This window comes from Cyprinus carpio, chromosome B17 (genome assembly GCF_018340385.1).
Source record: "Cyprinus carpio isolate SPL01 chromosome B17, ASM1834038v1, whole genome shotgun sequence".
NCBI classification, from domain to species: domain Eukaryota; kingdom Metazoa; phylum Chordata; class Actinopteri; order Cypriniformes; family Cyprinidae; genus Cyprinus; species Cyprinus carpio.
Window position 1 is genome coordinate 24,510,321 of NC_056613.1, and position 26,992 is coordinate 24,537,312.

Sequence of the window (26,992 nt, forward strand, 5' to 3'; positions counted from 1 at the left end):
GTCAGCTCTTACGCACTACGTCTCCTGTGACGTAAGGCCGTACATCCCGCACTTGCCAGCAGGTCAGCCGGCGTCAGTCCGACCGGAATAGTGCACGGACTTATGTTTCTATTTGTGTCACGGACTCAAGGAAGAGCGTGGTTCGGTGAACGCACGCGCTCCGGTTCGGCCGAGAGACGGCGGGTTTGGAGCAGCGCGTAAATCCGGTAACGTAGCGCAGATTGCGACGCAGGAATCACTGCAGTCTGTCAGACCGGTTCTTCATCTTTGCCGTAAGACATAAAGCAGCTCAATAACGTTACAAAAAGTCGTTTAATGCACATTTAAAAGTGTCAAGTTGCTTCTAAGCTACTTTTGTTGTTGTTGTGGTATGACGTCATACTGCCGGGTAACCCATAGACTCCAGGCGGGTCATTCCTGCTCACCTGACCAGCAGTAATCAGCCGAATAACATGACACGGTGTAATTTAGCTGAGGTTGAGGGTCAGGTGCGGTTTGTTTTGACATGACGTCATGGCTCTTGTCGGGTGAAGTCACAGATCTCAGTTCCGGTCGCCGCCTGGCTCCACAAGGAAGGAGTTATGAGCAGTCTTACTAAGAAGACACGGTTTATTAACAATCCTGGCAATAAACTGTCTTTCGGCAGTAGATACCGGAACGATGCCTACATCAGCCTCTACGACGAGTCCATCAGGAGAGGGATGTACGCAGACACGGACCCTTCACCACGGGACAGAATGATGCTGAGACTCGGTAACCATGACGATCCTGCCTCGGACGGCCGTCTGGACCCACGCACCAGCTACCTCCATACCAGCAGTACAGAAGACTGCACAAACCCTGCCGCAGACGTCTACCACGGTACGGAGCGTCGGCTCGGCATCCGGAGAGCGCCCTGGTCCAGCGCTGCCAGACACCGATTCGAGCTGATCACCGAGCTGGGACCCGAGGAGGTCCGGTGGTTCTACAGAGAGGACAAAAAGACATGGAAGCCCTTCATGGGACACGACTCTCTCAGGATCGAGATCATGTATCGCAGGTTCTGCGCGTTAAACCCGGAAAGGGCTTTGAGCCGTGGCGGAGAGGAGGTTCTTAAAGACCGTGGGCTTGATGGAGGTCAGTCACCGCTGGAGGAGAGCGCTGACATCACTGTCGAGGCCGTGTGTGTCAGAGGAGGACTCTACGAGGTGGATGTGAGGAATAAAGAGTGCTATCCGGTGTACTGGAATCGTAAGTAATGCTCCTTGATGGGTCAAGTCACATCTCTTTATATGTGACCCGGGACTACACAAAACCAGTCAAAAGGGTCCGTTTTTTGAAATTGAGATTTATGCATCGTCTGAAAGCTGAATAAATAAGATTTAGGAGGGCGATATTTGGCTGAGATTAGACTATTTGAAAATCGGGAATCAGAGGGAGCAAAAAAAATCTAAATATTGAGAAAATCATCTTTAAAGTTCTTCAAATGAAGTTCTTAGCAATGCATATTACTAATCAAAAATTAGGTTTTGATATATTTACGGTAGGACATTTACAAAATATCTTCATGGAACATGATCTTTACTTAATATTCTAATGATTTTTGGCATAAAAGAAAAATCAATAATTTTGACCCATACAATGTATTTTTGGCTATTGCTACAAATATACCCCAGAGACTTAAGACTGCTTTTGTTTATAGCTCTTTACACAATACAGATAGTTTCAAAGCAGCTCTACAGCAGAAGAAGCACAATTCAGTTTATCTGATAGTGTAAGTGTGCAGTCAAATATTTAATATTATACTGATTATTAATTGTCTTTTAAACCCAAGTCCTGACTCAACAAATTACAGAATAAAGCACCCCACAGTTTTGTATTTCTGTACTGAGTTGGGTTAGACTGATTTGGCAGGATGTGGTCTGTAATCTTCTGCTTAAGTCTGACTGCGTTCATTGGCTTTACTGACAAAAGATCTGTTTTAAATCGTGCCGACATCCTAATGACCAAAAATGTGAGATTGAATCTCCATGCCAGGGATATTGTATCCAGTCTCATTACCAGATTCGGTCAGAAGATTTCGTCTGGTATCCAAAATCAGCCGGCAGAGTTTTGTCTGACACCCAAAACTGTAACTGAGAGTCTTTTATCAGCCTGAGAGGATGAAAGAGGAAGCTGTGAGACAGCAGAAAGCAGGAGACGAAGTGATGATAAAAACGGGCCAGGATTATTGAATAATCTTATTTAATCTGGATTTCATCTGACCAGCACCAATCCAACAAGTGTTTTCATAGTAAAGCAGTAGAGAAACTGCTCACAACATCACCCTGCGATGTTAAAAACTCTGAGACTCCTGAAGACAGAGCTTTCAAAAAAACATGCGATCTGATTAAACATTAATAAAAAGCAGTACAAGAGCAAGGAACATAAATAGAATAATAAGAAATGTAATACAAATTAATAAATTGTTGAATGATACGTACATTGTTTAATTTAATTGAGTATTTAAATGATTATAAATGATTAAAAAAAACAACACAGCTGTATAGTTGCTTTCTTGAAGCTACACACATTGCTCTTGAGAGTCCTTAGATCCTTAAAGTGTTATTGAGCATTTCTAAGCGTGTATATAACGTGCTCATCCTTCCAGGAAAAGTACCCGCCCTGTCCACTGAATTATTAACATTCTTTGGTGTCTGTGACACCTGCAGTTTGTTCACGTCAGGTGTGAAGTTATTGTCTTTTTATTGGGAGTTGTCAACATTGCAAACCAGTTTATGCACATAATTAGAATAAATCATACCCATAGTTATTCTCCCGTCTGGATTAAATATAGTTTTAAACCACTTTTATAACAGATGAATAAAGAATAATGTGCATTTGTCTTTTTTGAAATATGTTATTACGTAACAGGGAAGAAATGTAGTTGACATTGTGGACAACAGTGACTTAAACTTTCACGTGATGAAAAATGCTCTTTTTTTTCAGAAGAGATATTCGGTGCATTATCTTAAAGGCAACATGTTTTGTTTTTTGCATAATGATTAACTGTTTTAGCATCTCGGGTGAGTGTTATATCACTATAGCAGAATAGTTCAGAGTAAAACTTTCAAATGCAGGTACACCGAAACTCATTCGGAGTGGGATTTTTACGTTGAAACAATTTTCACTCAGAAATTGCTTGAAAATTGTGTAAATAATTCCAAAGAAACAGCAAGTAACAGAATAAAATGTAAAATTTTGAAATTGTAAATGATATTTTCTTGTAAAAATGTACCTCAGTAATCTTTGTTTAATTGACAGCTTCATCATTTTTACAGTGTGGATACACTTTACCCAACATTTCTTATGCTTGTACTAATTTCTTTGATTGCTGTATGATCCTGGTTCCTACTTCTATTCTGTGTTCTGTACTAAAAGTACTTTATTTAGTGTTCTCTGTCTTGTAGAACAGGATCGTATCCCTGTCATGAGAGGCCAGTGGTTCGTTGATGGCACATGGACGCCTGTAGAGGAGGATGAGAGCGACCTCATAGAGAAAGAACACCTGGAGTGCTTCCGAGGACAACAGATACAGGACGCTTTTGAGACTGACACGCTGGCCAAGACCGTGGACAGAAAAGATGGTGAGAGACTCTGTTACTAGCACGTTATTTGGTTGTTCTAATGAAGTTCATTGTAAAAAGAGAGCATTCCTCCTCTATGTGAGGCTGTTAGGTAGTTTAGAAGTATTGGGAAATGAATGACGAATCCATCAGTTAAAGGTTTTGTCGTTACCTGTTGAAAAATGACAGAGCTGAATGTGTGCGTGAGGGAATTTATTTTTTTTTTTTTTTTTGTGACTTTTCAGTTATCATTTCTATCCATAAACACACACAAGCCCTTTTCCACTGCTGGTGCTATCTAGAACCACAGAAAATTTGCTTCACTGGAAAATCTGCTCCATACTGACCCCTAAAACAAGCTGGTCTCAAACAGGAAGTAATATCGGGAGAGAGATCTTTTAAACAATATGTTTTCAAAAAAACAATGACTTATTCTGGCAATAGTGACACAAATTAACACTGGAAAGCATAAAACTATAGTGTGTGTGTCACATTGCACAGTGGCTGTTGTCTAATACTTAGTTGTTCATGTAAAATAAAATATTATTTACAAATATCATATGTTGATTTGATGAGTTTATATTAATTATACATTAAAAAAATTCTGTCCGTTGCATTAAAAGCAGCTTGGGATAGCCTGACGCTTAATGAGTTTTTTTTTTTTTTTTTTTTTTTTTTTTTTATTGAATATGCATTAGATAACCAGGACATATAAAGAACAGAACAAATAGAAGATCTACAGGAATTGAATTATATCAAGTATATGTAAAGCGTCACATATATAAAACAGATATAATAAAATATATATAAAAAAAAAAAAAAGGAATACACAGAGGAAACATTATGCATCAGTGGTAATACCAAAAATATCATCATAATATTTCAGGAATCTGTCACTTTTCTTGTTTTTAATTAACCTTAGAGACTTCAGACATGCATCAATTTCAATTAAAAAATGAGGAAAAGTAGGCTGCGATTTAGAGAATTTTTGCTTGTGAATAAAAAACTTCCCAAGCAAAATAAAAAAATTAACAATATAATTAATTGAAGTGCTAGCTTTATCTTCTTTATAGTAACAGATTATATCCTTTAATTGAAAGGATGTAAAAGAATCAAGGTTTTAATGAGTTCTTCTGAATGTTCGATAATGATGTCTATGACATCATCTATAGTGATGTATGTAAGACATGCTGCATAAAATTCTGGGTTGAGCATTTACAAGAGGGTAGCACACTGATTTTAAAATGTATATTTTTGTATATTAACTTTGAAAATTTAATTAGAGCAGTGATGGAAACTAAATACAGAGTTCAGTTAAACGTGCAACCCAGAAGTGAATATCCAGAATGGCAATTCAACACAACAGTTGAAAGATACTGATTTAGGTAATATTTTTTATTTAATTTTATTTTAAGGATTTTTTTTTTTTTTTTGTAGGGTAATGGATTATAGTCAGTAAAATAGGAAGGAATTGAATCGGATTATGACCGGGTGCAGAGATGTTCAATGAGGCTAAAGTCAACTTGAGGATAAAGGAGAGTTTGTACACACTATAGACTGCTGGAGACAGAAGGCCGTGTCTTTACAGCTGAAGAGAGGATTGTGATACTGAGGATCTGGATGTCCTCAAATTACTTTTTTGCAAATAGCAAAAATCTCTTAATTTGCCAGTGGGCCAGATGAGTGAGTCATTTAAAATTGAAATTTTGCAATAGGGTCTAAGCAGCTAGGTCAATTTCTTCTTTTTTTTTTAAACCACGCTACCATTTCACTGTCTTGTAGGAAAATTAATATTTAGGTTATAATTGTAGGTCATTTAATATTTAGGTGCAATGTGTATTTAAACTCTTAACATTTAATCACAAGTAAGGTTAATTAGAACAAATGTAATTTTCTTGTGCAGAAAATCTTGTCTAATCTCCTCCAGTCAGTAATCCAAATCTCGTCATCTGCACTTTTACAGTTTTGTCCTATCAGGATAGCAGATTCTATTGAATAAGCAGTTTTGTTGAATAATCGACCTTGGGGTGTCACAGGGTTCTGTACTGGGACCTAAGTTAGTCTTAGTCTTAAATCATTTGGGTATAGTAGCTTCTTTTGATTTCAGTCCACTGTAACAGCAGTTTCATGCTGGGGATCACACTTTTCATTACACATGATACACATGTTGGTGTGGCTTAGTGTTCAAACGAATCAATGTGTTTACAATCTTCAAAAAAGTCAAATCTGCCAGTAGCTTACTCAAACAGTAATTGACTTTGCATGTTAAACTGAGACGTGAGAAGATTTTTATTATATGCTACAAATCTTGTGTTTGAGACAATATAGTGTAAAAATCTCTTTTACAAATGCAGACTTGTCCCCAAGGAACGAATAAATGTTAAAAAAGGCTTGTTTTAAGGGTGTGCTGTGTTGGGAATGAGTGCTTGGGTTTTAAAAAGAGAGAGAAATGTTCTGCATTGGTTGGTGTGTAAGAAATAAAGGGAGGGGAGGACAATAAATAATACAGCCTCACAGAAGAGTGATTTCTCTCTTTAAAATGGAATCTAAAACATTTCAGTGAGTTCTTTAGGAAAAGGATCCTAATACATGCACATCATTTATATTCTCCTTGTCATTTATTACACTGCATATTTAGCAGTTCTCTGCAGTGGCTTGTTAAATAGTTTTTATGTCACACAAGCACGATGAACTAAAAGTGTCGACTCAAACAGTGCTTCGTCTTAATTTAGTTTTGGCAATGCACAATGCTTATAATTACGATATGATCAAATTTAATTTAATAAAGCCATATTCTTGTGCTTGTAAACATGGTCAGTGAAAGATCAAAGCATCAAAACAACAGCTCCCTTAAACACTGAATTAACAAAAGACCAATTATGTTATTTGGATTTAATGTTTGAGTTTGTGATTTACATGGTAGAGTGATTCTGTCTTTACTATTGATACATTTATTGGTTAACACATCTGAAATAAGAAATGTGTCCAGGGTCGTATCACATGCGTTCACTTTGAAATCCTTAAAAAAGGTCCTTATAAGCATGTAAGAAGCATGATTTTCATGTGTTACTAACACAGGTCTAGATGTTATTGCCTTTCCTGCTTAATTATGCTTACTTATAAGGGTGTAGGTGTTATTGTTTTTATTTGTTAATTATGCTGGTGTAGTTGTTATTTTTGATTTGGTTTTTTGTATTTTGTGTTGATTTTGTTTTAATAACGTGACCACTTACTGTTTTTTGGTTTGTCAGTTCTTTCCCATTTCCCCCCATTCTACCTCCCCTTTCTATACAGATGGAGCGGATATCAGACGAGTGCTAAAAGTCACAAGCGAAAGCGATGCCAAGGTACTACAACCCTCCGTTTTTACTCCTTGTAGATAGATGGTGATACGCTTTTTCCGCCTTTGCTTATTATAACCCTTCATTAGATTTACACCCGGAATCACAAATGTGCTAAAAAAAAATACTCTTTTTGTTCCACTTTACTTTTTTCCCCTGCTGTTTTTTTCTTTCTTATTATAGCTATTAGGATACTTTATTTAGAATCTGATGTATCCAAAATACCTAAAGCAGTGTTTCGTATACATGCATTGTGTCTCATGTTAAAGTTTATTGCAATCACAGACCTGTTCTTTAAATTCTGCCTAGCTGTACACCAAAATGTCATGTCAGATTGAAATGCTTTTCACTCAGAAATTTCAGGTCAATTTCAAAATGATTACAAAGGAATGGCAAATAAAATATTGAATTAAATGTAAAACTGAAATAGTATGTTCCTGTATAATGTTTAGAACTCCTAAAGTAATTTTTTTACAGTGTATTGCTAACTGATAAAATCCAAGGCTAGTAGTTCACAAACTTAGTCAACATTGAAATCAAAATTTTTAATAGAATATTGACAAACACAAACAACATCTCCTCTCTGATGACATTTACAAGCGTATGGACAGGACAAAAATCCCCCTCCATCATCAACCTGTCACTGACATGAGATGGCAACAATTAGTATATGACAACAATAAATTCTCAATGGACAAAATAAAGTCCTTTCCTAAATTTTAATTTATTTTTTGGTTGAAATGCCGTTTCACTCAGATATGCGTCACAACAGTGAAGAAAATTTGATTAAAACTTTGTTTCATGCATTATTTTCACCAGACAAAACTATTAAATTAAAACAAAAGATAATAAAACTACTTTTTTTCATGTAGACTGTTGCATGTGTAACAGGATACAAGCATAAGTTTTAATGCAGTATTGTATTACTAGCTTATATTTTAGGGCACTTTCAGACCTGTCGATCATTTACTTTGTTTTCCGAAACAGTTACTTAATGTTGTGTTTTCTCAAAGTTGCATTGGTTCGGTTTGCTTGCACAAGGCAACACTGCAAAGCATACTAAACTTTATGCATGTCAAATGTGAGTAAAACTGTCCTCTTATTGGTCAGAGTTCACCTGGGCACGTTCCTCTGCATCATTCATCAAGATGGACTCACAAGTTCGCTCTATGGACTTATTGTGGGTTTATTTATTTGTAGCTGTCGTGGCATGAATGTAGCCATCATACCTGCTCTAACTGATAAATTAATATATTTTACATTATTACATATATTTTTTTGAGATGTTCAATTCACAACTCAAGTGGTTGGTGGGGGTAGTATTATTCTTAATACATGTGGAAAACCTAGTGCCTGTCGCTGCTCAGAAATCCTGACACAAGCCCTGTCAACCTTTGCTGGCCTCGTAATCCCTCCAGGTTAAGTTGGTCCTGCTCTAATACTCCACTACTTCATTGTGACGAACATGTAATGCAGCATGTTCTGTTTTAAGGATGTTTATCTATCAAATATCATCTGTTCCACAGATTCATGATGCCCTTGATAGCCATATAAGAATAATCTGGCCTTTATTGGGACCCCTGAGCACCTTTAGTTTGGCTCCTGGCACCGTAATGGGTTTATGCCATGTATGTAGGTCAGTAGAGTAGAACTGCGTGCTTCCATTTAGTTTTCTCTGGGATATGGTAAGGTTTCAAATCCAATATGTTGCAATAGTGTGACACATCCCCAGTGAGTAAACCAATTACACTCTTAAAAAAATAAAGGTGCTTAAAAGGTTCTTCACAGCGATGCCATAGAAGAACCATTTTTAGTTCCACAAAGAAGCATTCAATCAAAGGTTCTTTAAAGAACCATCTCTTTCTTACCTTTTTATAATCTGAAGAACCTTCTTTCACCACAAAGAACCTTTTGTGACACAGAAAGGTTCTTCAGATGTTAAAGGTTCTTTATGGAACAATTTAGACAAAACGGTTCTTCTATGGCATCGTGAAACACCTTTATTTTTAAGAGTGTATTCAGCCGATTTTTAGATTTCCATCATATACTTTGCTTGTTGCCCATTGGCTTTTACCCATTGTTTGCCTTCATAAAACAGCCTATCTATTAAAACATGTTCAATCCGTTCAATAAGATGGTGCTAGATGGTCCTCTATTAATATTTTGATGTGTAGACTTTTTATGAAACCGAATCTTGAAGATCTCATTTAGAGTTCGGATTGAAAGATGTCCTCAGTAGATTGTGTCCCTGGGAAGTAATTGTGTGGCTGTCAGGAAACTCGACTCGGATTTTATCACCCCGCTGTCCTTTGAATGTCCTCACTTATATGGATGAGATTGATAGAGGGACGGTCACTTGACACCAGACTGTAGAAATCACTGCTGTTAAAGAGAACAGAACCTGTCAATCATCTGTTCTTTGTTCTTATCCAGATTTATCACTGAACTGGACTCACTGAACGAACAGTTCAGTGTTTTAGCACAATGCTCTAGGCCTGAAGCCCTTTTGTTTGCTTTGATCAACTGTAGACGCCTGTGCAAAAGAGCAGCTCTGAGTACAGACAAGTGCACTCTTAGATTTATGAGTCCATCCATCATAATGTACCCGGTTTAAAACTGAAATTTAGAAATGTGCAAAATTGCCAATACTTACCCCTATATAATAAAATAATGTACTGGTTCAATTTGGAATACTGTTAATTAACACCGAAAGCAATCTCATCCCTCAGTGTGTAAAACTGAAGAAAAAGTTCTTCATAACAGTGGAAACAACTTGAAGTACACCGTCATTCTTGCTCATACAGATAAGAATAATATTACATTCAGAAATGTAAATGGTGTACCCTTATTTTTGTGTACACTCACATGAATATCAACAAAATGTTGTGCTTCTGTAAAATAGAGAAAATAAACTGGATGCGCTTTCTGCCGTCTCTGTCTGCGTGAACATGTCAAGCTTGGGCTGAATTGCAAAGCTCTAAAAGCAGGTGCAGTTTAGCTTTCCCGTGTCAGAAACTGAAACTTACAATGGAAGTCTATGGAGGAAAACGCAGAGTGTTAAAATACACACCGTTTTGAAAGTAAAGTAGTAGTTATTTGTTTTCCTGTTGAAAGAAATTGAAGAAACCCTACATATTAAATGACATAGTCAAATCTGGAGCAATCCATTACCTTTAGAGGGGGTCAAAATGAAAATTTTCATTTAAGATTTGGGGCCAAATTACAGGGGGGTGGAATGACTTTAGAAAGATGGCAACAACATTATTTTATTTTTGCACAGAGTTTGGATCGGTTTGCGTTTCCACTGTAGTTTAGTACCGCTTTAGAGTGGGCAGGATTATTCACGTTGTTATAGTTGTGCCGCCTCTACTGATGAGACCGTGTCGCCCCATCAAGCTCTCGCTGGATCCGCTCCTCTGCTATCAACGAGAGGAACGTCTGGACTTCCTTAACAGACAACGAAACAGCCATTTTTTAGTTGTTTAAAAAAGGTGTGCTCGTTCAAAATAGTTGTGTTCGATCCTTCGCTGGCTGTGCAGATTTAAATCTAGCAGTTCTGTTGTGTCTTGTAATGCAGATAGTGACGATTCTCTCTGGCCAATCGGTGATCAGCAGAGTCAACCCCCCAAAAGTGAACCGTACCGAGCCGTACCATGCAGTGGAAAATGCCCCTTAAATTGCATTTTTACTGATAAAGAGGCAAAGTTTTTCTAGCCTTATTAATTGTATGTCATGTTTTATGTCATATTCTTAACATTCCATTAAGTGCTTTAATAATATAATAAATAAAGCAATAAATTTTTTCCAAACAAAGTGATACTTTTAGATTCAAAAGTAAAATCGCCACTAGGTGGCGGCAAGTCACTGTCTAATGAGCAAGGCGTCGCGCCATTCATTCATTCATTCATTCATTCAGTAACAAAACATGATTTTTCTGTCGATATTGGAACGTACAAAGCCCAGTTAATTTAATAAATAATGCTTTAGCTTCACATACATTGCGAATATGGAGACATTTGGATTTGTGCTGAATGAGAGTGGTACGTGAGCCTATACTTTCAGTTTCGCTTTAAATTACGTTTTGGCTTGTTTATAGCTATTCTGGGCTTGTCTGCTTTCCTGTGAATAATAGGCTATATTTTATTAATAAACTGTGTACCATATTTTGGTTTTATACAGTTTTCGTCCATTAGCCTCCCTTAAGCGTCATCTATAACCTAACAGTTTGCAATGGGGGAGAAAAAGCTTAACGTTGCATTCATGGCTATCTGCTTTACTGATAGTACTGCTATTAATACGGTTATTAATATTACTATTGTTATTACTATTAATAGAATTATAAATACCGAATTGTGCGTCCAATGTCACTGTTATAGTACAATAAGCCACATTAAGCATTTTAGAATGTCCCAAAACCATGCCTTAAACTATAAACAAAGCTGACTGGATTTGAACTTGAGTCCAAGTTTAAAATAAAACTTTATGAACCACTCTATTGTGAACACACAAGCTGTATGAACCACTAACTTACAAGCTGTAAAGTTTTCAAATGTGGGTCACTTTGTATACAGCTAATTTTATTTATTTTTATTTTTTAAGACAAATGCCTGAATAAATAATGTTGAAACTGATATCTGAAAAATTGCAAAAATATTATTTTTAGAGAGTTGAAAACTGAAAATGGGTAAAATTCAACAGTGCTTCATGAGTTACAGGCACATAATGCAAAGCTGTATGGAAAGTGACACACATTTGGTTTAACAATTTTCTCCTATACCACACTGAGATCCCCATTTCCAGAACTGAATCATGTAGGGCCTTAAAAATGAAAACACCACAATAAAAGTTTGTTAAGAACTGAATTCTCAAAGGATTTTAAATATCTGTAATATCTACAGATTGACAAGAAAACATTTGGGGAAAAATGCAAAAAGTATTACTAAAGTCAACTGATTTTTCTACTATACCTATCAGTGTCTAACTAAACATTTTAACAAAATTACAAGTACATGAACATTTAAACCATCCATAATGTCTTTTCCCATAGAATTTGAATGAAGTGAACTATTAAACACTAGCTGAGGGATGACATTATTATTATTATTATTATTATTATTATTATTATTATTTTTCAGTCCCTCCAGGATTTTGCGATTTTGTGATTGTTGAATTTATTGCAAAATCAAGCAAACACTGCAATTTTCACAAAAGAACGCAAATTTTTGTAATTGCCACAATTTTTTCGGAATTTGTTTGGGATGTGGTGTCGCGTGTGTGCGTTTTGTGTAAGAAAGGTTGTTTCTCAGTTCCAAAAATGGAATGAACAGCCTTGCATTCAATAAACAGAGATCTCCACCATTCACCATGGATTTAACATAGTAAAACTACAGGAGCAACTTGTGGCAGAAATGGTTTTCGGGTGTTTTTAAATTCTTCACACAACTTTCCCCAGCACTTCAAAGCTTTAAGTATTACCAAATTTGAAAGTTATTTTTTTAATGTTCATCCTTCACAGTTTTCCCTATGTATAAAACTAAAAGTTTCATAACGTAGGAAAGCAAACAATTATTTAAAAAATAAAAAAAGATATTAAATTACCACTAGTACATGGCTGTACTTTTAGGCCATTTCCACTCCCTAATATATATATTTTTGTGTTCTTTTAATTATATTTAGACATATTTAGACTATATTTTATCAGATGTAATATATTTGTAAGACGTCTGCTAAAGATCTGGGAAACATCTGCTGTGTACTCTGATAATCGTCTCAGAAGCAGTTTTACATGCATTCTATTAAATGTTTATTTGACATCTGACAGGAAACATCTTAGAGACATACTGCAGAGGAACAAGCACTCTTAAAAATACATCTTGCATATGTAAATGCAGACATTAAATAGACATCTCCGAGATGTACATGTAAGATTAGGTGCTGGTGCCACCTTCTGTAGAACTTAAATGACACTGGTGCTGGTGTCGTCAAACGTTAGTCTGGAGACCTACAGTGGTTCACGTCAGAAAAGTCATAACAGTGTTAGAAAAATGTTGTCTATAGTATATATTCTCTGCAAAACAATAAGAAAAGGCGCAAATATCACAAATTTTGAGAAAAATATATAAATATATAAATATATATATATATATATACATACATATATATATGCCTAATCACTGTCATTTACTGATTAAAAACCAGACATGTCTGTGTACTGAAAAGACACCTACCTGCTTCCTGTAGTTTCATGGATTCCTATAGTCATTTACTCTGTAATGTGAACAGTGATGTGTGTTACTATATAGACATGTCTGTGAATGTAATGAGTGTGGTCTTCTTTCCTAAATGTCGTCCACATATCTCCATCCAGCGGTTCACAGTGTGCAGTTGAGCTGCAGTCATGTGGACTGGTACAGTGTGGATGAGGTGTATCTGTACAGTGACGCCACCACGTCTAAGATCGCCCGCACTGTCACGCAGAAGCTGGGCTTCTCTAAAGGTGAGTGGACAGAGTGGACACACAGTAATCAACCTGCTGTTCAATCCCAGCTGTATTTTTAGGCGCTTTTGTTATATTCCTTTTAAAAAACTCTTTAAACACACAGGACTTGCATAGACAGACTTATATTAAAAAAAGAGCAGCAGCTTTTCTGATAATATGATGGCAGTGTTATTTTAGTATCATTGTGATACTTTTAAAGTTTTTATGAATATGTAAAATAAAAATAAATTTACATTTAAAATTAAAAATGTAATTTAAAATTAAAATGTATATTATAATTTTAGTCGTTATCGTAATTTTTTGTGTATTTTTGTCTTTTTTTGTTTTTCAAAAATATGTCTTTAAGTTTTCAAGTTATTTTATTTTAGTTATTTTATATTAAAAAAGCGGTAACACTTTAGTTTAAGGACCAATTCTCACTATTAAGTAGTTGCTTATTAGCATGCTTAATACTAGCATATTGGCTGTTTATTAGTACTTATAAGGCACATATATATGTATTATTCTGCATGAATATTTTTTATATCTTTTTATTTTTAAACTATATATATAATTTTAAAATATAATATAAAATATTTTAAAGAGGAGAATTTTGAGTTTTGTGTGGGGAAAGTTTTGTATATTGTTTTTTTAGTAGTGAGAATTGGTCCCCAAACTAAAGTTTGAACAAAAAAGTAATTAAGTTTTATATTTGTTTTATTTATTTTTTATTATAACATTTTTTATGGTTTAAGTTGACTATAATATCCCTGTTAATACTTTACAATGAGGTCCTATTAGTTAACATTAGCAATGCATTAACTAAAAATAAGTAAAACTTTTGTTACAATATTTATGTTTGCTAACGTACAACATTTGATTTGAGCAATATATTAGTAAATGTAGTAATTAACATTAACTAAGATTAATAAATTCTTTAAAATCTTTTTTATTGGTTGTTCATGTTCACTAATGTTAACAAATAGAATCTTATTGTAAAGTGTTATTATGACCATATATGATGCAAATAGCCAAGGTAGGATGGCTTAAAGGGGTCATATGATGTGATTAAAATTTTCCTTTCTCTTTGGAGTGTTACAAGCTCTTGGTACGTAAAGAAGATCTGTAAAGTTGCAAAGACTAAAGTCTCAAATCCAAAGAGATATTCTTTATAAAAGTTAAGACTCGTCCACGAGTAGTATTGTTGTTGTGTTATATGTAAAGCATTTGCCACTGATGATTCAAATGTGAGTTTTGAGCAGTGTAGAGTAGTGCTTGTTGTTTGTCGTTTCTCCAATGGTTTTATGTTTATGTGGTGCGATACACAATGCAACGTGTAGAAACACTGTATAAGTTGTTATAATCAGTAATTATGTCCCCACTGGATGTAACAAATGCCTCGTTTGTAATGGGTTTTATTCGTTTTTTCTGGTCGTGCTCATCTGTTTTATTTGTTAGACATACTGTGACATTGTTTGTCACAGTATGTTTTAAGGGGCGTAACATTTCCGTCACATGCTTTAGGTATTCAGCCAATCACAACGCACTGGATAGCTGGCCAATCAGAGCACACCTCCTTTTCAGAACGATGAGCTTTGTAAAAATCGATGCGTTTCAGAAAGGCAGAGCATAGAGGAGCAACAATAATGTACAATATGTGGAAAATAATGTGTTTTTTGAACCTTAAACTGCATAAACACATTGCATTACACCAAATAATGTTCTTTTTAGCATCGTCATATGACCCCTTTAAGGTATTTTTTGTGTCAGTAATATTTTTATAATGTTGTAATCTTTTCATAAAAAGCAGTAGAGGTACAAGAGTCCATGTTAAAGTGTGAATATAGTCACAGATGCAGATGCTGGAGAAGCGCTATTTATGTGTGACTGTGTGAATAAAACACCACTGCTCTCATAATGTGTGTGGTGTGGTTGTGCTCAGCCTCCAGCAGTGGCACCAGACTGCACCGCGGCTTTGTGGAAGAGGCCTCACTGGACGATAAACCCCCTCAGACCACACACATTGTGTTTGTGGTCCATGGCATTGGACAGAAGATGGACAAGGATCGTATCATCAAAAACACTGGCATGTAAGTCCTCAGGAGAGCTGTTAGTGATAATGAAGTCCTCAATGATATGCAGTGGTAAACCACTATAGTGTATAAAACAGTAAAGTATTTAGATGAATGTGTTCATGTCTACATGGTCAGAGCTCCTGGTGTGCATTTTCTCAAGAAATATGTGTTTCTTATGTTTATCACTTATTAAGAGTCAACACCTTGATACTGTTTTGTCGAATACACAGTATATATTATAAATAGTCACAGCTCCAACATTCACTTTTGAATTAATTAAAATTTCAGGATGCTTTCAAGCTGATTTTCAGCTACTGAAGAATATCTAATTGGATGCTTATGGTGTTGATAAAGTAACTTTTTTATGCACGTCACATATGTATTACTGTAAATGCATTAACAGTTTGTTCTGATGTTTATAGCTACAAATGTGACAATCAAAATGTGAAAATATTTACATTTACAAATAACATTTACGTCATACTTTACATATCATGGTTGTGCTGGAAAATATAAGCCCAAGTACTTACAATTACTAAAATTCCCAAACGACATAAACTTTAGGTTACTCACATAACCCAGGTTCTCTGATAGCAAAGCATCAATTACATCACATTAATTACAGAAGTTTCCTTACGAGATATATTTTTGTTTACTGGAGTTCCGCTGGTTCTCTTCATTATTCCCGGGACGTGTGTTGCCCGTAATGAATGAAAGTGTTTCCTGCACCACACAATCAGTTTCTGTGCCAGACTGTGAAGCTGAGGAGAGCGTGTGCCCCTTTGGTGATTTAAATATGCCACCGTGGTCATGTTTTCTGATCTGATCAAAATGTGGTGGTTCCGCAGAAACTGCACAAAAGGTTTCAAAGCTAGAAACACTGTTAACAGTTCTAAGTAATTTATGTGTGCGCTGTGCAGCGTTTGGTGCAATTTGCATTTCACTTTTAATATTTAGCACTCTCAACACTAAACTAATAGCTTAGAGCGTCGTAACCAACTTCTTAATGGAAACTGCACTTAGCGGAGTCCCCGATTTGAGAAACAAGCAGTTTCTCCAATGATGGAGAGCGCGCATGCAAAGGGGTGACACCATCACTCTGCGGTTGAGGTGGCTTTTTGGACATAAGTGTTGTGCCGCTGTCCAATTCTGTAACTCCCTCATTCACAACAGTCGACGTGACGTGACATGTGGCCAAGTATGGTGACCCATACTCGGAATTAGTGCTCTGCATTTATTCCATACACACAGCAGTGAACACACACACCCGGAGCAGTAGGCAGCCCGGGGAGCAGTTGGGGCACCTCAGTCATGGTATTGAAGGTGGGAGAGAGCGCTGTACATTCACTCCCCCCACCTACAATCCCTGCCGGGAACGAGACTCGAACCTGCAGCCTTTGGGTTACGAGTCCGACTCTCTAACCATTAGGCCACGACAGTCCCAAACTAATAACCAAGACTGTCGAGGCCATCAGCCCCAGCAGGCGTTAACACAGTCTGAATGGGACTTTGTTCCCTTTTTGAAATGGGGACAGACAGCTGCTAATTGACCTGATGCACTCATCTGACAGAAACGCTTGATACCGATCTGGGTTCAGTCTGAGGGCTAGATAGACTATCTCCTGTGTGGGCACCAGGCAACTTTTTGTCTCGTTTATCTTGAAACCTAAGCTCTCCAAATGAGACACGAGCATCTTCGTGTCTGTCTCCGCTTGCTGCCGTGACGGAGTGCAGAGGAGAAGATTGTCCAAATAAGCTGACACTCTGAGACCCGCTGTTCTCAGCGGTGATAGATCCGCTTCTATACATTTGCTGAATGTTCTTGGAGCTAATGAGAGCCCGAATGGAACAGTCATAAACTTGTTGGCTGTGCCCTGATAGGCAAACCTGAGGAATTTTCTGTGTGCCGGATAGATGTCTATATGGAAATATGCATCTTCCAGATTGACTGAGGTGAACCAGTCTTTCTCGCGAATAAAATGTGACAGTGCTTTGAATGTGGGCATTTTGAAATTGTATTTTCTGAGGTGTTTGTTGAGGTTCCAAAAATCCATAATGGGACAGCGACCTCCCCCTCTCTTGGGAATTACAAAGTACCAGGAGTAAAAGCCGTGCTGGCTGTCCTCCGGCGGTACAACTCGAATTGCTCTTTTCCATATTAAAGAGGCTATTTCTTCCTGTAAAACTTGAGTTGACTTCCCTTCTGCGGCTGATTATAAACACAGTGTTGAAAACTGGTGGTTTTACAGCAAACTGCAGACGATAACCCCTCAGTATCTTAGATAAAACCCAGCTGGGGATTGCAGCTCTGAATTGAGTAATTTTGGTTTTGTGTGTGTTTTTATTTTCAAACCTTGCTGTGCCCTCGGCCCACTGCCTGGATGCACTGGGAATTTGTTTATTTTTGCACCACACATATTTCCTTGTGAACTGCCCTCTGCCCTTTCTGGCAACTTTGTGGGTGGAGGGGGGAGAACAACTTTGTGGGGCACTGGGGGAACTAGTGCCAACTCCACACCTGAACTGGTCAAACAAGAACTTTTTGACATTTCCTTAAATGGTTCCCAAGTCCGACACCTTCTCTTGGCAGGAGGGGGAGAAAATAACCACTCTTTTGAGGGAAGAGTCTAGCTGCCACTGCTGCAAAGGAAGGTTTTCCCCTTGGCTGTGCTGGCTCAGGCTGTGCCACAGACTGTTGAGGCTGAGGAGGTCTGGGGCTTCTGAAAACAGACTGATTACTTCTGAGAGGGGCATCAAAACCAGGGCGTGCTAATGGAGAAGCCTTAGGAATGGGTTTTCGGGGGGGTAAGCTTGGGAAAAGTCAGGGACCCTTCGGTTAATGCGCTTCCTGGACAGGAGGACATCGTTGGTAGGATTGCGTCGTCATTATCCTCCTCTCCATCTTCCTCCAACAGACAAGCGATACCTTCGTAATCGTCCTCCTCCTCCTCCTCATCTCTTCCCTCTGACAAGATCGGGAAAAGTGGAGGAAGCTCAGGGGAGACTTCATCCACAAACTCACCTCAGCTGCATGACACAGGCGAGTTTGGTCGATGTAGTTAACAGAGAAAGGAAGGGGTTTCCTTTATTAGCGGCCGCCACCTGCACTCTTATCTCCAGAACCCTTGACGGGAAGGGAACAGTGCAGACAGCACTCGGATTCGCGAGTGCTGCTTGAGTGTGTCTTACCCCCAGGCATACAATACACAGGGGATGAGAATCCCTGCCTGAAATACTTGCTCTGCATGCACAAGAACATGATGCATCTTTATATGATATGAAGATCAGTGATATATATATATATATAGGGAGGTGGGACTCCTGCATCACTTTCGTGAATGGTCTGTCAACTGACAGGCATAGTGTAATTGATGTTTCCAGGATTGGTCATGCCCGAGGCGATTCCCATAGTGAGGATCAGTAATATATTTAGGGATGAATATTGTAAGAAAAAGATTTATTTTTTGATACTTTTATTTCCTTAAAAAACATAATGTAGTATGTTTCCAATATATGACCTGTATATAGATATATATATATATATATATAGTTTGTTTACTATTATAGGATTTATTAATATTTCAAATTAGCTTTTATTTTTTTTTAGATATTTTTTATGTTTTCATTTGGTTTTAGTAATTATATGTTTTTAGAATTAGCATTTATTTTGTTTTGCTCTTTATTATTTGTAAAAACAAACAGCGAACAAACACAATATCCAAAAAGTACAGAAGACATTTCAAAGAAATTGAGCATTTATATATTTTTCTTTGTTTATAATATTTCTACAATATTGGTCTTTTGTTTGCATCTTTGTTTTAATATTTCTACTATTTCTATGATCTTTCTTACATTTTAGCATTTCATCTACAACTTTAGCACTTTGTTTCCAACAATTTTAATAGTTTTAGTTGTAGTTAACAATAACTATTTTTGAATGCTTAATTTTTAATTAAAGTGTGCACGTTTTGAAGGGTAATGTGATTTTCTGTATGTATGTTCAGGCTGCGGGAAGCTGTGAGGAAGATGGAGGAGAAGCACTTCGCTGAGCAAACAGAGGAACATGTGGAGTTCCTGCCGGTCGAGTGGCGCTCTAAACTGGCTTTGGACGGCGGTAAGACATTCTGTCTGCATTCACCCTCTGAACAGCTGCTGTTATCACACACTCTGTGCTTTTACCTTTTGTTCACAAGCTTACACATGCTGTTTTAGCGGGGATCAGAAACGTGGCAGGAGAATATAATACAGGCCATAAACTCATTTATCATCTTTCATCCCTCCATCAGCTGTGCAAACGAAACAGCTCAAACAATGACTTGCGTTAACATTTATAACAAAATGATGATTGAAAAAGTACATTAGCCTTTGCATGCATATTTTGAGAGCGGTGTCCTCTTCAAATGCAGACACAGTGGAGTCAATCACACCAGATAAAGTGAGAGGCCTGAGAGATTTACTCAACAGCAGCGCCATGGACATCATGTACTACACCAGCCCTCTCTACAGAGACGAGGTGACCCACATTCATGACGAACAGATCACCTGAAGATGAACATATTTTCTCACCCTCGTGTCATTCCAAACTTGTACAGAAATTCAGAATAATGTCCATGCTGTTCTTTTTCACACAATTAAAGCTTATACACTAGCAAAGAGTGGCTGTCAAGCACCAATATGTTGATCACATAAAGCTATTTAACTTTTAAGGTGCATTTTTGTGGTATTTTTTGGAGCTTGACAGTCTCTGGTTACTATATAATTTTATTGTATGGAAAAGCTGAGAGCTGTGTCAGCAAACCATCTCCTTTTGTGTTTCACTAAAGAAAGTAAGTCACATTAGTTTGGAATGAGATGAATGTGATGATGTAATACAGAATGTTAATTTTGAGGCGAGTTAAACTAGCGTTCAAATGTTTTGGGTTGGACAGTTTTTTAATGTTTTTGAAAGAAGTATCTTCTGCTCACCAAGGCTGCATTCATTTGATCAAAAATACAAAAACAGTAATATTGTGGAATATTTTTACAATTTAAAACAGTGAATATATTGTAAAATGTAACTTATTTCTGTGATGCGCAGCTGTATTTTCAGTCTTCAGTGTCACATGATCTTCAGAAATCATTCTAATATGATGATTTGCTGCTCAGGAAACATTTCTGATTATTATTATTATTAATGTTTAATTATTTTTTTGTGGAAATAGTGATACATTTGATTTTTCAGGATTCACAAATGAATAGAAAGTTCAAAAGAACAGCACTATTTTGACATATAAATCTTTTGAAACATTATAAAAGTCTTTACTGTCACTTTTGATCAATTTAATGCATCTTTGATGAAAAAAAGCATTACTTAATTACTTAAAAGGTCTTACTGATCCCAAACATTGGAACAGTACTTATATATCTTCCTATATAGCTGACGTATGAAGTATTTTGTTTATATGTGCGCTAATGTTCATCCTTCCAGATCACTAAAGGTTTGACGCAGGAGCTCAACCGCCTCTATTCTCTCTTCTGCTCACGAAACCCCGAGTTTGAGAGCAGCGGCGGCAAAGTGTCCATCATCTCCCACTCGCTGGGCTGCGTGATCACCTTTGATATCATGACAGGCTGGGATCCTGTGCGCTTCTGTCTGCAAGAACACCAGGATCAGCTGGAGGGAGAAGATTTGCACTGGACCACTCATGAAGAGCGCCACCTGCTGGAGGAAGTGCAACTAACCAGACAAAGGTAAGTAACTGTGTAGTAATGCGGTGAGTTTTGCATTAAACAAGCACCACTCATTCTTCATAAAAATATAAATCTTATATCTTGTAATTAATCTGTATCTGTGACAGGTTACGAGAACTGCAAGATCAGCTTCAGGGCCTGAAGACAGCAACACCTACACCCTTCCCTACATTAACGTTTAAGGTGATGTAGTGACATTAAAGGAATAGTTCACCCAAAAAAAGCTGAAAATCAAATGTAGATGAGTTTGTTTCTTCATGGGGTTTGGAGAAGTATGTCTTTACATCAGTGTCTCAGCAATGGATGCTCTGCAGTGAATGGGTGCCGTCAGAATGAGAGTCCAAAACAGCTGATAAAAAAACATCACAATAATCCACAAGTAATCCACAGATTCTGCTGGGACTCTCATTCTGACGGCACCCATTCACTGCAGAGCATGCATTGCTGAGACACTGATGCAGTGCTACATTTCTCCAAATCTGATGAAGAAACAAACTCATCCTAATCTTGTATGGCCTGAGGGTGAACACATTTTCAGCAAAGTTTTATTAACGTGGTTTTCAGCTCTCTCATACAAATAGCACATCTGTACAGTATATGATAAAGCCCATCAAATAATTTGCAGGTGGAGAACTTCTTCTGCATGGGTTCTCCTCTGGCTGTGTTTCTGGCTTTGAGAGGCATCCGGCCCGGAAACACCGGCGCCCAGGACCACATCATGCCCAAATCCATCTGCCGGCGCCTCTTCAACATCTTCCACCCGACAGATCCTGTGGTAAGACCACGTCACCGCATCTCAGTCTGTCAACATGCAGCACAAGGGATTCATTTTGCTCTTTTTGTGTCATATATTTCATTGTCTGACAGGCCTATCGACTGGAGCCTCTTGTTTTAAAGCACTATAGCAATATCGCTCCTGTCCAAATACACTGGTGAGTCTTGATATCTTATTATTTGGGTAGAGTTTTTACAGTACTAATCAGGAGCATTAATGTACATGGTTATGAAATGTAACATTATATTTCCTCCCAAAATGACCTTTATTTTTCTTAATTAATCTGAATTATTTTTGTCCTATTTGTAGTAGGGATGGGCATTCCAAGCAAAAATAATATAATATATTACATATTATGTGTTGATGTATTAAACTAATTAGTCATAGTTAATTTTATGATTCCAGAAGTTTAAAGAACTCTATGTGCTTTAATAATTATGTAGTTTTTGATTTTGTTTTGTGTTTACATGTTGGTTTTATGTGTTCTTACTAGTGCTGTCAAATGATTAAACACATCCAAAATAAAAGTTTTTATTTACATAATTTATGTGTGTGCACTGTGTATATTTATTATGTATATATATATACACAAACATGCATTCATATATTTAAGAAAAATGTAATATCAATTATATTAATACAAATATATACATTGAAATATTTTCAAAATATACTCTGTATGTGTGTGTATTTATATATACATTAAATATATACAGCCTACACACATATATTATGTAAATATAAACTTTTATTTTGGATGTGATTAATCACGATTAATCATTTGACAGCACTAGTTCTTACCATTTTAATTATATATATATATATATATATATATATATATATATATATTTTTTATTTTTTATTTTTTTATTACAAACACAAACACACACACACACATTACACACACACACACACACACACACTTCCAGTCAAAAGTTTAGAATAATTACATTTTTTTTTTTTTTATGTTTTGAAAGAAGTCTCTTATGATCCTTCAGGAATTATTCTAATATGCTGATTTGCTGCTCAAGAAACAGTTCATATTATCAAAGTTGAAAACAATGGTTCTTGTCTGGTCTTCTCACAAAAATATGAAGCAGCAAAAACTTAATAAGAACCATTATTAATAACAACTGGGCACCAATAATAACTGGTGATTTTGCTGTGGGCTTTGGTTGAGAATCACTGGTTTAAAGTTTAAATTCGCCAGAACGTCCTTCTCTGTTATGATTCTGGATTTGAGTTTTGATGTGTTGTCTTGAAGGTGTAACACCATCAACCCCACCCCGTATGATGAGATCAGACCCACCTATCTTAGTGTGAGCAAGAACGCAGCGAGCGACGCGGAGAACGGCTCCAGTCCCAGCAGCTCACCTGTGCTGGTCAGGACACACTACGGAGAGTCCATCACCAGCCTGGGCAAGGCCAGCATACTGGGTACAGCTGGACACATACTGAACTGAACCACTGTGAAATAGGAGTGTGAGATATATATCGTCCGCGAATATATCGTAATTGTTGTTTTAACGATGTGTGATTTGACATGATTGAGTATTTTGCGAAAACCATTCAAAACACCCCTACAGAGTGCATGCATACAGTACATTACGTGAAGCCTAGACTAGTGCGAGTGTGCATTTAGAGTGCGTGCTTTCACTGCATGATTCAAGTCTGTTAAAACACATTTAGATTGATCACAAAATAATGGGATGAAATTATTTAGATAATGGGATAATGGGACAGAAAATGTATATATAAAAAGATAATGGGACAGAAAATGTATATATCTTTATCATTTCATATAGTTAGTAATCAGTGTTACACAGAGTGCTGTTTTTTTCTCCAAAAATCACCATGATTACAAATGTAATACTGATTATTTACAACAGTTCAACAAGCAAGAAGTTAATTAAGAGACTTACCATTTTATTTGCTCTTTTTCGCCAACAAAAATGATTCCAAACACAGACAGCACTGTTTTGTGTCTCTGAGCAACATGAAGGTGTTTGGTTCCTGAATGAATCAACTGTTAAATGATTCGGTTCAATCTCAATGACTCACTTATTAACAGTGACTTGCTGCCACCTACTGGTGGTTTTAATTTCACATTTAACATTTCTTTTTATTATTTTGTTTTTTTGATTTGATGTTTAATATTTGTTTTTTTTATTTAAATTTTTTCATTTATTTTTATTTTTTGTTATGTTTAAAGTGCAGCTATTTTTCTGCTCCAAAACCTAATTTGGCAAAGTGATGCTAATCGCGGTGATTGGTTCATTTTCAAACCAACATGAAACAAGTGGGCAAAGCGGCACCTAGTGCAAAGAATGAATTTGCATTTTCATTCAAACCAACACAAAACAGTGCGGGCACTATGCTAATGGATTCGTTAATGATGAAACGGCTTGGGATTCGTTTTAAAAGCGACTTGTTTAATTCAGAGTTTACTCTTTCTTTTGAGAGGTAAACTTTATACATGGTGCACTTTAAGTTTTAATACTTTGCAGGATGTTTTCATCCATTTAGAGCTGTGTTACACACTGCATTTTCAAAAATAAATGATAGGGGCACTCTAATATATCAAAACATTATTTATGCATTTGTAACTGCAGGTTAAATGCATTCATGTTCTGCACTAAACAATAGTGTGTAAACACATCTAAATGCCACTTCAGATGCAGCTTCTGTGTTTCCTCTGCATTGCAAAGATTGATACTTGTACTGATACTTTTATTGATACTGATATCATTCGCTTGGTAACAGCCCAAATGTCTTATTATTCTAATTCACTGATTAAATGTACGAATCTGACTCAAAAGATAATGCACACTTTTAGAAAAATGGCGTTATAAAGGTAAAAATCAATTTAAACTTATTGGGAAAAGATTAATTTCTATCAGTGTGAACTAACCACTACAGATTACGAAGAAAATCAAAAATTTTCAGCTGTCCACGAAAGTCCTTAAGATACCAGCACAATAACACACTCCTCTAATTATCGCTATCAATAAAATCTCAGAAAATATCAAGATATAATTTTTTTTTGTCAGTATCGCACGTCCATACTATGTAACTTTAAAAACTCATAATAATAATAATAATAATATCTCCAGTCCATAAAGGGCATTTATTGAACTCTCTGACTTCAGATGGATCCATACATTACACACATGCTTTTAATGAATGATTTCCCTGATCATACCAGTCTGATCGAAAGCTGATTTATTCAACTTTCAGATGATGTATAAATCTCAGTTTCAAAAAAATGACCCTCATGACTGGTTTTGTGGTCCAGGGTCACATATTATAGAAGCACTGTACATAGATGAAGCAAAAAAAAGGTTTACTTGGAAGGGATCAAAGAGTGGAAGTGTATTACAGAAACAGATGATAATCAAAGTAATAGACAGATGGTTGTGTGCTAATCTGTAGCCTTGTGTTTGTGCAGGTGCTGCGAGTATCGGCAAGGGCATCGGGGGGATTTTATTCTCTCGATTCTCTCGCTCAGCCAGCCTGCCGTCCGCTGTGGATTCTGGGATTGGTGACAGTGAGGACGGCCAAAGCACTTTTGCATTTTCAGCCATGTCTCCATCCTCTTCCTCCTCTTTATTCGATGCAGAGCAGGTGTTTTGTACAAACAATTGTTTTGTTTTATTGATGTGGTGTAATGATGTGGTGTGGTACGACACTTTTTTTTAAGTGTTTTTTTAATGCTTTCTGTCAGCAAGGCTGCATTCAACTGATCCAAAGTGACAGAAAATACATTTCCAATGTTGCAAGAGATTTCTGTTTCAAATAAATGCTGTTCTTTTGAACTTTCTGTTCACCAAAGAATCCTGAAAAATAAAATGGATCACTATTTCCACTGTTTTCAACATTGATGATAATCAGAAATGTTTCTTGAGCAGTAAATCATCATATTAGAATGATTTCTGAAGATCATGTGACACTGAAGAGTAATGATGCTGAAAATACAGCTGCACATCACAGAAATAAATTAGTTATTTACATAGAAAACACTTATTTTACATTGTAATAATACTTCACAGTTTGAATGAAATAAATGCAGTATTAATGAGCAGAAGAAACATTAAACCTTAGCGACCACGAAACCTTTAAACAGTAGTGTGTTTACTGATTGCAGACCTGTTTGACTCTTCCTTCTGTTGAGCTCCGGATGATTGGCTGTTGTGTGTGTCACAGTTGAGATGGAGCATCGCATCGACTACGAGCTTCGGGAGGGTTTGGTGGAGAGCCGCTATTGGTCAGCTGTGACCTCACACACGGCCTACTGGACGTCCCATGACGTCGCCCTGTTCCTCCTGACCTTCATATACAAGCAACAGAGCACAGACCAGACAGAAAACACCAGTCCCATGTAGCACAGACGGCACGCTCCACAAGAAAGACCGATCCCATCCTGTCCGCTTTGGGTCTCCAGGAGGCTTCTGAGTTTCCTAAGCCTTCCCAAACGCACAGAGGCTGGACTATGCAAAACATGCTGCTCCCAACCTCATTATTTTTTATATAATAAGGCCAAAGAGTGCACCTGATCCACAGGAGGTATATGCAGCAGACATGCACAGTTTTGGACCTTGCAGATCTAGGGGTCAATTCGAGTTCTTGATGTACACATAACAGTGGAAGCCCGTTTCCTCCATGGATTAATAAATAAGGAAATTGCAACTTTTTATCTCAGAATTATTTTTTCTCAATTGTGAGTTTACTGTATATAGTAATAACATGAATGCAAGTTTACATCTCACAATTCAGATTTTCTTTTTCTCTAATTGTGAGATATAACACCAGAATTACAATAAAGTCTCAAAATGTCACAATGACCTTGTTTTATATATATATATATATATATATATATATATCCTGTGGTGGAAACAAGCTTTCATGCACAATGAACCCCTAATAATGGTTAGCACTTATTTAACTGGGTACAGTAGAGATATTTTTTATTTGACTTGATGGGACAATGTTTGTTTAATGCAATAAGAAGC

The 26,992-nt window shown here is 36.8% G+C and overlaps 2 protein-coding genes across 5 annotated transcripts in view; one reads left to right on the forward strand and one right to left on the reverse strand.

The window, feature by feature from the left end:
- On the forward strand, positions 1-26,827 carry LOC109078930 (phospholipase DDHD1-like). The gene is made up of 14 exons (XM_042742890.1): positions 1-1,230; positions 3,429-3,605; positions 6,836-6,931; positions 13,293-13,421; positions 15,346-15,493; positions 19,483-19,592; positions 19,885-19,991; positions 20,946-21,208; positions 21,316-21,391; positions 21,834-21,983; positions 22,076-22,140; positions 23,248-23,420; positions 25,432-25,602; positions 26,184-26,827. Exons 1-14 carry the CDS (start codon positions 582-584, stop codon positions 26,363-26,365), a joined length of 2,496 nt encoding a protein of 831 aa, XP_042598824.1. The 5' UTR covers positions 1-581; the 3' UTR covers positions 26,366-26,827.
- LOC109087857 (NUMB endocytic adaptor protein) overlaps positions 1-26,992 on the reverse strand; it is a 590,428-nt gene that overhangs the window by 311,499 nt on the left and 251,937 nt on the right. The window lies entirely within an intron of this gene.